The 11,430-nt window shown below is 50.5% G+C and overlaps 2 protein-coding genes across 2 annotated transcripts in view; both read left to right on the top strand.

The window, feature by feature from the left end:
• Positions 1–11,430, top strand: part of ACOX3 (acyl-CoA oxidase 3, pristanoyl) — a 922,607-nt gene that overhangs the window by 105,181 nt on the left and 805,996 nt on the right. The gene's annotated exons all lie outside the window — the stretch shown is intronic.
• The window catches only part of HTT (huntingtin), a 100,937-nt gene that overhangs the window by 13,726 nt on the left and 75,781 nt on the right, over positions 1–11,430 (top strand). The window contains exons 8-16 of the mRNA XM_029933175.1: positions 340–439; positions 895–942; positions 3,269–3,349; positions 4,694–5,040; positions 7,633–7,756; positions 8,005–8,162; positions 9,848–9,959; positions 10,192–10,329; positions 11,168–11,326. Of these exons, the coding sequence (XP_029789035.1) occupies positions 340–439; positions 895–942; positions 3,269–3,349; positions 4,694–5,040; positions 7,633–7,756; positions 8,005–8,162; positions 9,848–9,959; positions 10,192–10,329; positions 11,168–11,326 (1,267 nt within the window). The remainder of the gene's footprint in view (positions 1–339; positions 440–894; positions 943–3,268; positions 3,350–4,693; positions 5,041–7,632; positions 7,757–8,004; positions 8,163–9,847; positions 9,960–10,191; positions 10,330–11,167; positions 11,327–11,430) is intronic.

Raw genomic sequence — 11,430 nt, 5'->3', positions numbered from 1 at the left:
AGGCCTGAGTCTAAGGCCGGCCTCTCGACTCCGAGTATTTCCAAGACCCTCCTGTGGCGCCAGGATGGGATCTTCAGGTCTCTGTAGGGGTTCATGAGTACCTTTCTGCCCTTGAGGGCCGCGTTAGGAAGCCCCGTCCTCTGCCCCCCACCACTCCTCTTTATGCCTTGGGGCCCGGGGCCCTCATCCCCGCGCAGTGCTGCCCTGCAGACCCACCGCTGGCGGTCCTCCAGCCCCGTCGGGCCCCGTCCACCTGGAGTCGCCCGTGGGAGCTGGAGTAGCTGGGGATCCCCGGAGCGCGGCCTCTGCTGACTCCGGGCTTCACCTGGGCCCCTGAAGCCCGGCGGCGTGTGCGCGGCACGCACGGCCTTGGCCTTTACCCACGGCGTTGACAGCCGAGAGGGTGTGACTGGAGGCCTCATCGCTGCCCCGTTTGGACGTAAATGTTTGCCTGAAGCATGAGCAGAAAATGAGAACGTGCCTGTTCACGGCCTGTTTACCGAAGAATCCTTTCTCAGTGGAACGTGTGCCTTACAAACACTTGCGGAAATACTAATTTCTCATGATTGTTGCTAATGAAAATTTATGTTTGATTATTAACCGACTAGATAATCTGAGATTCCCAATGTCTTCTATTTGACTTTTTATGTGCACCTAATTTGGGCTTCTCTGACGTTTGAGGGCCTATCTTTAGAGCTGCGTACTTGAATGTTGATATCGTTTTCATGTGTCAGAATCAAAGTGTGCTGTGGTGGTGAAGCACTGCCTGTGGAAATGTGTTCACAGATTCTCTAGTTTTAAAGCTGAATCAAGCTTTTTGAAGATTTTCACATTCCTCCTGGATGTTAGCAGCTTGTCACCTCACGTTCCTCTGTCATTTTCTGTGATTTACAGCCGGAGGGGGTTCTTCATGCAGCCCTGTCCTTTCAAGAAAACAAAAAGGTGATTATTTCCAAAATCAGAGTCTTATGTTGGGTCTCCCTGCCTCCTCTGTGTTTCTGTAATGCCTTCCACTGTCCTGTGTCACTTCTCAGCAGTGATTGTATTTATAAATGTTGCTGGAACCTCCTGACTGGGACTGAATGGTTCTGTCGGGCGGCTTTGAGAAATTGTGTGTGTATCAAAATCGTTGTGTCATAAATTTCCAGTGCTTCAGGTCAGGGTTCAGCAAACGTTTCCTGCAAGGGGCCTCCTGTGGGCCTTCCTGTCTCTCTTACCTGTTCCGCTCTGCCTGGGGCAGGAGGCAGCCATCGCCCGGAGTCCTAGCCCGAGCTCAGTAAAACTTTATTCACAGAAAGAGGCGTGCCCTAGTTTGCCTCCTCCTGCTTTATAGCAGCTGTGTTCTGTTTTATAAAATTAACTTCCTTTTCTGTGAATTTTGTTTAGTACTAGTCAGGAATGATGTCTGGTTAATTATTTGGTTAATTTAGGCCTGATGATCATTTTTCAGCCATAGTTAGCTTTGTACATGCCAAAACGTTCTGATACAGTTCATATCTATTAAATCACAGGGCTTTGGATCTATAGTATGATGGTTTTGGTGCCATTAACACTTTACAACACCAAGTATTTTCTTTTCTGGTCTGGATCTCCATAGGACAGAATTGCTGCCATTTTCTATTTTTAAATCTTAAAAGACTAATCTTTTACAGTTCATTGAGGTATAATTGATATACAACATTTTTTTTTGAGTGTTTGAGAGCCTAATGCCTAATATTATTTGCAGTATCGAATGGCATCTCAGCAGGTGCTGCTCTGCCGTGACTGGATTGAGTCAACATCCCTAGAACTTAGAATCAGTAATGTGTGGGCCACTTTGCCAGGTTTGGGACCATGGTGAAATACTGAGACTGTTGAAGGCCATGGGGCTTCTGGGAAAGGGACTTTCCCGGCAGGTGGCTCAGTTCCTCTGAGACGTGCCTTATTGCTTAGTCACCTCCGGGGAGAAGACCCAGCGGGCGGACTCCCACCACTGAGCTGAGTGGTTCCTTCTGGCTAGGCGGTTGTCGTGTCCTCAGTATCTTTTCCGTTTTTCTAGTACTTTTGTTTTGTTTTGTTTGTTTTCCTTTTTCATGGGGAGCTGCAGTTTTTAAGCTTTTTTGATATAGTTGCAGAATCCTTTATTGTCGAGTGAGACCTGCACGTCTGTGGGAGCATGTGGGACGGCAGGGTGGGGGTGCTGTGCCCTGGGGCCTCTCTGGCAGCAGCCTTGGCTTTGCACCCCTTGGGGTGGGCTTCTCGGGTCAGAGCGGCAAACCTCTAATTCCAAGGACAAGACTGCTCTCATCAACCCCCGAGTGCACACGGTGGGGTTTTAATTTGCTTCTTCCTCGAGGTGAACCACGTGATCTGTACTGGAGGGCTCCGGTAGCAGATTAACCATGTTGCCATGTTACTTTTATCTAGATTTAGGATATCCTTTGCTTTTTCCTTGCCTTTCCCCCCTTTCATGTCACAGCTGTATAGATTTCTGGAAGTTATAGCACCTGTGACCTATTTCTTGAAGTGTAGTGAAGTAAGAAGTTGGAAATTGTCAATAATGACTTCTGTAGTTAGTGCATCTAGTGACCTCTATGTGCAATATAACCGTAATGATTTAATTAATTAGTCCAATTAAATCGTGGTATACCTTTTGTTTTCTTTTTTTCTTACTAATATGCTATAAATTGATAAAATTTGGGAACCCAGAACTGTAAATGTGTTTTTAGAGCTGCGCAGAAGTTACTGTTACCCCGTCCCCCCGATTGTCAGCCGTAGAGTCTGGCAGCTTCAAAGAGGACAGAAGAGAAGTGACCTTCATGGTCTTTTTGCTTTGTCTTCACGATTTTATTTTGGTTCCGGTCGGCTCGCGCGCAGCACTGCGCCAGTTTCAGGGGCACGGTAGTTCCGTGTGCGCTATGGTCGCCAGTAGAGCTGGTTCCAGCCCTAGCTTACATCTTCAGGATTAAATAAGAACGCAAGTTCTTCAACACTAACACAGGTCTAAGTCAGTAAATACGTGTTAGTTATTAGAGTACTTGGTGTTATAGTTTGAGAATCACTGCTTTTAACTTTGTTCCATGTAGGTTCATTGATTTTAATAATATCTAAATATCATATTGTCACTAGATATACAAAGATACTTTATTTTAAAATATATTTCATATGTTTTTGTATGAGAGAGTGAATTAAATGTGCACTTATGATTTGCCACTTAGAATGTGCATCTGTCTGGTTTTAAAGTCCTTCGTGCAGCGAGCTTAAGGCCTCTTGCTGCGTCGTTTCCTAGGGAAAGTGCTCTTCGGAGAGGCGGCCGCCTTGGAGGACGACTCCGAGTCCAGGTCGGAGGGCAGCAGCCCCGCCTTCGCAGGTAGCTCTGAGGGAGAGGCAGTGGTGCTCCCCGCCCTCCTCTCCACTGGCCCCTTCCCTGCACTTCCCCTACCCCTGTCCTGCCCCCGCTGAGGAGCTGTGCTCCTGGGGGCAGCGGTGCAGCTAGCTTGCTCACATGGTGGCTGATTCACGCTTCTTTTAGAACATTTACTTTGAAACGTATGTGTGTGGTTTTTTGCATCAAATATTTGCTATATTCCTTGGTTTAGGCTCTTTTAAGATTAGGTTTATGCTCCCTGAGCATAGGTCTTCTAATGCAGTAGGGGATGGTGGGTAAGTGTCTCATGAATTACAGGGATCCTGAGGAGAAAATGGGATGAAAAGTTGTGGATAGTTTAATTTGAAAGAAATTTACATTTCTTAACAGATTTTTTATTCATTTATGAGAGGTCAGTGTTGATTAAGATACTAAAATCCAGATTAAACGAGAGGGGTTTGGATTGTACAGTCCTGTGTCCAAAAGATTATTTTTAGACAACTGAAGCAAGACTAAGGTGTTTGGGAAAGAAAATCTGAAAAATTCCAGTAGTGATTATTCATCTATTTACTTTTACAAAACAGAAATAGATTTTTCTTTTGAACGACAAAAACAGAACAGTAACAGAATCGCAGATGTCCGCAGCCTTGTCGTGCTCAAGGGCCCACTGGCCCTGGGGCCTCCACCAGGAGGACCACCAGGAATGGCTCGCTGCAGATCTTCTAGTGAATTTTGTGTAGCACGTGTGTCTTTTTAATGGGACTTTAAAAACGAAGCTAGGAAAACGCGCTGCACATCTGCCCGACAAGTGCGTAGGACGGGCCTGGTGGTCTCGAGCAGGGTCAGCAGAGAAGAAAAGCCCGCCTCACAGACGCTGACTCTCCCGTCGGTTCTGCGCACCGCTGGCTGGGGGCACGCAGGCGCCCGCCCCACCCGGCCAGGCCGCCGGTGCGTCGCCGAGTCTGTGTGCGGCGCTCCGGGCCGGGGCCGGAGCTGTGGCTCAGGGGCTCCAAGTGCTTCTGTGACTGAGCAGGCGCCAGGCTTTACGGTGAGATGCCGTTTCAGAATACTGAGAGCATTTCAGACTATCTGCTGAGAGTCTTTATTTTGTTACTACGACGTGGTAAGAGTAAAAGGTGAGTCAAGAATACAGTAAAACACAGTTTTAGTCATGCTTGAAGAAGGCACCGTTGTCTTGCTTTTGAAATCTACTGTATTATACGGTTTTTTGCAGTTAAAACATCTGGTGACGGTGAATTTTGGGGAATTTTGTAAACATTTGATTCCCTGTTGAACGTTTTTCCTGGCCCTTTGCGGAGTAAGTGTTTTCTTTGTCTTCCGCTTCAGTCAAGGGGGAGGTTGATGGCGAGCTAGCGGCCCCATCCGGGCTCCCTGCCCCCGGCTCAGCCGCCGACTCCGTGGGGCACGACATCATCACCGAGCAGCCCCGCTCCCAGCACACGCTGCAGCCGGACCCGGTGGGTCTGACCGGCTGTGACTTGGCCGGCGCAGCCACCGACGGGGACGAGGAGGACCTCCTGAGCCACAGCTCCAGCCAGATCAGCGCCGTCCCGTCCGACCCAGCCATGGACCTGAACGATGGCACCCAGGCCTCCTCCCCGGTCAGCGACAGCTCCCAGACCACCACCGAAGGGCCTGACTCAGCTGTGACCCCTTCGGACAGCTCCGAAATTGTAAGTGGGTGCAGAGGGGCCTCGCCCGGAGGCCCAGAGCCAGACCCTCCTGCCTGTTTCCCTCCCCATCTGACTCGTCTGGCTCCCTAGTACGAGTGCCGAGCTCACAGCTCAGGTCGTTAGTGGAGAGCTCAGCCCCACCTGAGACCCTCGCTGAAGGACCTGGCCAGTGGCGTTTGTGTTGAATGTGGAGGTCAGAGGTCAGGGATCAGGTTAGTTGATGATACGAATGTTGCTAAAATCGAGGGCATTTTACATTCTGTAAGAACTTCTTGGGCACAGATTAAATCCTTCTTTAAGAAATCCATAAGGAGCCGGTTATTAACAGATCTGTGGTCTTACTGCATTGTAATTAAAAACAGTAATACCGTCCATTATTTCAACATTTTTAATGTTGTGGCTTTTCAAAACCTTTTACAACATATCCCATCTTATAGAGCATGGATTTGAGTTCTTCTGCTCTCTGAGCTAGTGGACAGGGAGCACCTCAGGGATGGTCTAATCAAAAAGCTCAGGAAAAGTTTATGCTGATTTTTATGCCCCATTTAAAAACACAATTTGTACTATTAAGTGTTCTGTTACCATTTAATAGATTTTATTAAGAACATGGTTTTTGTGTTTTTTGTGTTTTTTGATTTTTTTACTTGGGTGAATGCCAAAGCATTGAATGACAGGTCAGGAGATAAGACACTTGCCTATCCCTACTGAGCGGATTAACAGTTTCCGGGTAGAGTAGCGGGCTCACCGCCGGTGAGGGTGTGAGCTAGGCCTGGCCCAGGAGGCAGGGCGGATGAGTGGAACTGTGGTGAGGGAGGCATGAGCAAGCTCCGCCCAGTGTGCAGGGAGGAGGCTGGGGAAAGTGCTGGGCCAGGAGCAGTGCGTTAGGTGGCTAGGGACAGATTCTATCATGTGTTGTGTGTGCCTTCCATGGGCTGTCTTGCCTCTTCACAGTGGGTGATTTCTGGTAAATTCCTTAGAGATAGGAGTACAGGACTATAGGAAATTCGGAAAACTCCTAGTCTTCTGAAGTTACCTAGTGCTTCATGGAGTAACAGTGTTGGGAGCGGGCCCTCTACAGGTGTTTCTGGCCTGTAGAGAATGAACAGCTTCCCTTGATGATTTCCACGTTGGTGTCGTTCTTTCTGGCTTATGAGGGGTTTCCATGTCCCTCCTGTAATTACTAATTATTCACTGAGCAAATACATTGAGCACCTTTTATGTTCTAGGGATTGCTCCCAAGCTGTGCATAAGTAGAGGGCACAGCATACAAAACTGCTCACAGAAAGGTAAAATCCTAGAGTAGGAGTCTCGAAACTCCATATCAGACCAGACGATGGAGATCTTTGGCTTTCTGAGCCACACAGCCTGTGTCACATAGTCCTCTCTACTGCTGTGGTGTGAAAGCAGCCATAGACAATGTGTACAGGAACTAGCATTCCAATAAAACTTTATTTATAAAAACACCTGGTGGGCCGGTTTGCTCCTTAGGTCGTAGCTTGACTATCCCTATTCTAGAGCATGTGCATGCGGTGTGGGGCAGATAATAAGTTAATAATCAATCGGTAAGTAAATAAATAGGTGATGATAAGTGGCATAGAAAAAAGAAGCAAAGAGAAGGGGTTGGGAAATTTCCTCGTGAGGCAGCTCAGCGTGGTGGTTAAGGGGCCTGCGGCAGGGAACCACCACGACCTTGGATCTGCCGATTATTAGCTGTGCAGCCTGGGGCACTTGTGTCCCTTCCTGCCTCGGTTTTCTTATCCATCGACTGAGGACGGCAGTCCTGGTGCTGGAAGGCTCACGAAGGTGACGGGAGGCCATATGTGGAAAGCGCTTTTTGATCCTGTCTGGCATGTAGTAAGATATTCAAAAAGTATTGTTTTTTATTACGGTAGGATTTCTCATTTTAAGTTGTTTTTTTAACTGAGGTAAAGCTTTTTTTAGTAAACTAATTAGGATAGTGGAGGAAAGTGTTCCCTTTGTGGTTGCTTTTGAACATGTAGCTTGGCGTTTTTATTTGATTGTAAGGATTTGGAGGGACTTTTAAAATGATACAGCATTTACTTCAGTAATTATGAGTGTACTGAGGTTCCATCATTCAGTTTTTCAGGCAAATCACATGGGATTTCAAGTGAATATGAAAAAATTATTTTGCAATATGGAGTCATAATCCACGTTTATGGCTAAATGTGTGACATACTGTGTCCAAAACATAGTTGATTTAGTCCCAGCAGCTTAGAAGCTAATGTGGTGTGTGTCAGGCTTTTGTCTAAGATTTGTGACTTACTGTAAAATTTGCTTATGAAGACAAAAATTTTTGTTAAGATTTTTTTTTAATGTCAAAAAGGAATTTTCAGATTGGAATTTGTTTTGAATTTTTGTAGTTGGAAGCTTTTTCTAATGTAGTGGCAACGCGCGGTCCCGAAGCTGGATAGTATATGCGTGCGCATCTGTGCGTTTAAGGGAGTGACCTCTGTGTTAGTGCGGAGGGCGCGGTCCCTGGGATTTCTGCCTGAGCCTCTGCCTTCCCACGCCGAGAGCCTGTCCCTTGGTGACGTCCCTTCGCGCCCTCACCAGCCCCTCTTGAACGTGCAGGTGTTAGATGGTACCGACAGCCAGTGCGCGGGGATGCAGGTCGGCCAGCTGCAGGACGAGGACCAGGAGGCGGCCGGCGTCCTTCCGGAGGAAGACACAGGCGCGTTCCGAAACCCTGCCGCGGGTACGTGCGCTCCACCGGGCTCCCGAGGGGTCGCGTTTTCAGCCCTGACGTCTCAGCCTCACCGTGGCTTCCGAGAAGATATCTTTGCTTTCTGAGTTGTAACTGGCCAATGAGGAAGTTCAGTTGAGGAATGACCGTCCTTTTTCTTGATCTAAGTCCTGTACTTTCTTGTTGGCTTTGCATCAAAGTGTATATTTGTCATTTAACTGGAAACTTGTCACTCAGTTCCGATCTCTCTGATTTTGAAGCCCTTCAGCAAGCACATTTACTGAAAAGCGTGGGCCGTAGCCGGCGGCCCTCTGACAGCAGCGTGGACACATTTGTCTCAAGAGATGAAGCTGCCGAAGTAGATCAAGAAAGCAAGGTGAGCTGTGGAGGCCCGAGACCACTCAGCACCGGAGCGCACGTGAGTGCTCCAGGCCACCGTGGCTGCTGTCTGCGCGCCGCGCGCCCGGCCCTCCCGTCTCAGCGTCCGCCTCTCCCCAGGTGTGCTCTTCCTTCCCGTCCCCCCGAGTGCTCCCAGAGGCTTGAGAGTGGCCCGGAGTTCCGCCTCGCTGGGAGTCCCTCCCAGACACCCATGCTCCCTCCCCTGCCTTCCGGGCCTTCCATTCGACGGCCATGCGTCGTCTTGCAGCGTGTCTTGTTTCTGTTCCTTTCATTGGTTTGTTTATGACGACGTTGTTGTCGTCACCGCTGTGGAGCGGACAGCTCAAGGCACACGTGCCTCATGTCGTGCCGCCACCACCCTCCTTCCCGGCACCGTTTCCATCTCCCCACGTTGAAATTCCGTCCCCATTAAACACCGCCCCCCGCCCCCGCACCGTGCTGCCCCTCCCAGCCCCTGGCTCCCACCATCTGCCCTGCGTCTCTGCGGATGTGACTCCTCCCGGAAGCTCATCACATCAGTGAGGTCACCGAGTATTTGTGCTTTCGCGGCTGGCTTATTTCACTTGGCGCGCTGTTGTCCGGGCTCACCTGTGTGAGGCGGGCGTCAGGACGGCCGTCCTTTCTAAGGCGCAGTGCAGTCCACCGCACGCGTGCGCCACCTTTTGTTCTGTGCTCACCCGCCGCCGGACACTTGGGTTCCATCTCTTGCTCTTGTGAGCAACGCTGTGTGGACCTGGGGTGTGCGCGTCTCTTTAAGACCCTGCTCTCAGCTCTTGGGATGTGATGTCCCCAGGACCACACGAGAACTCTAGTTTTAGGTTTCTTTGAGGAACCGCCTCATTGTTTTCCGCAGCGGCTGCTCCGTCTTATGTCCCTGCCGATGGCGCCCAGGCTCCTGTTCGCCCACATCCTCGCCAGCATGTCACTTCCTGACTCACTTTCGCAGCAGCCGTTCTGCTGGGTGCGGGTGTGGGTCGCTGCGGTTCTGACGTGCCTTCCCCTAACGATCGGTGATGTTGTGCTTCTTTTCATGTGCTGGCTGCCCATTCATGTGTCTTTGGAGAAATGTCTGTTCGAGTCCTTTGCTCAGTTTTTAATCATGCTTGGGTGTTTGTTGTTGTTGTTGACTTATCCCTTGAACGGTGTGTAAAACATCTCTGAATTGCTTACGTTTTTACATGTAAGCGCCTTGTCTTCCCAGTTAATTTTAAATTCCTCTAGGGCAAGAAAGAGTGTTTTGTACTTAGTCTCTCCATAGAGGGAGGCTCAGTCATCCTGTGGCCTCCCCACTCCTCCAGCTCCCCCTGCTCCAGGTCTGCTCCCTCTTGGCTTTGGGCCTTCCTAGGGCTCTTTCTCGGCTGGAGTACGTCTCCTTGCGCTGTAGGTGATGGATCCCGCCATCCTTCCTTCCCGAGCAATCTCCTGATGCCGGGTCCCAGCTGCCTTCCATCCCGCGTGCTCTCCCTGCACGCTCGGCTCATCCCTGCACGGCCCACGCGACCCCGCGGTAGGCCTGCCTCTGACCACTCTGATCCCGCTCCACCATGGTCGGGAGGCAGGCCTGTGTGTGACGGAGACCAGCGTCTCTGTGTCCCCAGCGCCCGGCGCAGGTGCTGCTCTGAAACTATTTGTCGAGTGCTCTAGTGAGTGAGGTCGTTGGCCCCTTGACCACAAGGCAGACAGGTGTCTGTCTCTCTGCTGTAGCCTTGCCGAGTCAGAGGCGACATAGGCCAGTCCACCGATGACGATTCTGCTCCCCTCGTCCATTGTGTCCGCCTGCTGTCGGCTTCCTTTTTGCTGACGGGAGAAAAAAATGGTACGTATATAGCAGGGCAGGTGCAGTGTTGAAGGAAATCCCTAGTTCAAGGTCAACTTAGTGACCTGTTTGCACCTCGTTGTGCAGCAGAGGGAGGGAGTAGAAGCTGGGGGTGAGCGGGGTTTTGGCTGACAGACGGAGGCAGGGAGGGGACGCTGAGGGAGCGGGTTACTGGTTTGTCCGTGTGTTTGCCGCCCTGAAGCCGAGGGTGACCGAGGTGGTTTCTTTGCAGTGCTGGTTCCGGACAGGGACGTGAGGGTCAGCGTGAAGGCACTGGCGCTCAGCTGTGTGGGGGCCGCTGTGGCCCTTCATCCCGAGTCTTTCTTCAGCAAACTTTACAAAGCACCTCTTGACGCTGTGGAGGACCCTGGTACGTGACTGCGGCCCGCCTAGCGCTCACGGTGACGCGGTGCTTGGGGAGCCGTTCAAACCGCTGTTCGTCTTAGACCAGGATGGGGTTTGCGTTAATTGGTGGCATCTAAGCTATGTTGTAGCTCTGTTTAAACACAGGACTAGCCGTGTTTGCAGCTCTTTGGATTCCCTGTAGATGCGGTGTGTAGTGTGAACACACGTGACAAAACAGTAGGAAGCTGGGGACATAAGAGCGTTTCGTACGTGCTGCATTTATACCGAAAGTGCAAATTGTGTGCAATCAAAGCTGTTTGGGTCACACTCAGCCAGGCCAGGTGTTCACACTCAGAGACGAGCGGGACCCGAGGCCAACGGAGGCCAGCAGGTCCCGTCTCCTGTGGCACACGTTCTGGGACACACACTCACGCTGGGGTGATTGAGGGAGGAGCCGCACTTCTAAAAGGGTCCTCCCGCGTTCTCTCCCTTTCTTGGGGCGAGGGCACACACTTGGGCTTCTGAATCCCTGTTAGGTAAGTGTGGACGGGCTTGAGTTTCCTTCATCTTTTTTTTTTTGAAGCGAAATCTTGGAATTTTGATTATTGCTGGCAACCTGGAATTAGAGTCCAGAAAAATCTGTGTTGAAGAGTTTTCAAGGCTGTGATGAATCTAGAATCTGTAAACGCCAGAATGTTTTCTACCACTCATGGCTGTTACATTCAAGTCTTTTCTAGATCTGGATCACCCACTCACCCCCTTTTATTTTCCTTAAGAAGTAAGCTTTTATTCGGAGTTAGAAAAGTGATGGCAGGGGCTTGCACAGTGGCTGGGCCATTTGTCTCTGCACCTTGTCTCTGCAGAGGAGCAGTACGTGTCCGACATCCTGAACTACATTGGCCACGGGGACCCCCAGGTCCGAGGCGCCACGGCCGTCCTCGTCGGCGCCCTCGTCTCCTCCGTTCTCAGCAAGTCCCACTTCCAGGTGGCAGACTGGCTGGGCGCCGTGAGAGCTCTGACCGGTAGGTGGCGGCGGCGGCGGTGGCGGTGGCGGTGGCGCGCTCTCTGCGTAGAATTCCCAGGTTCAAGGTTACGTAAAGGCGTTTCTTTCCTGTTTGCTCTTCTG

Source organism: Suricata suricatta, chromosome 1, assembly GCF_006229205.1.
Source record: "Suricata suricatta isolate VVHF042 chromosome 1, meerkat_22Aug2017_6uvM2_HiC, whole genome shotgun sequence".
Classification (NCBI taxonomy): domain Eukaryota; kingdom Metazoa; phylum Chordata; class Mammalia; order Carnivora; family Herpestidae; genus Suricata; species Suricata suricatta.
The sequence above is the reverse complement of the archived record's forward strand: the minus strand, read 5'-3'. Positions and strand labels throughout refer to the sequence as shown.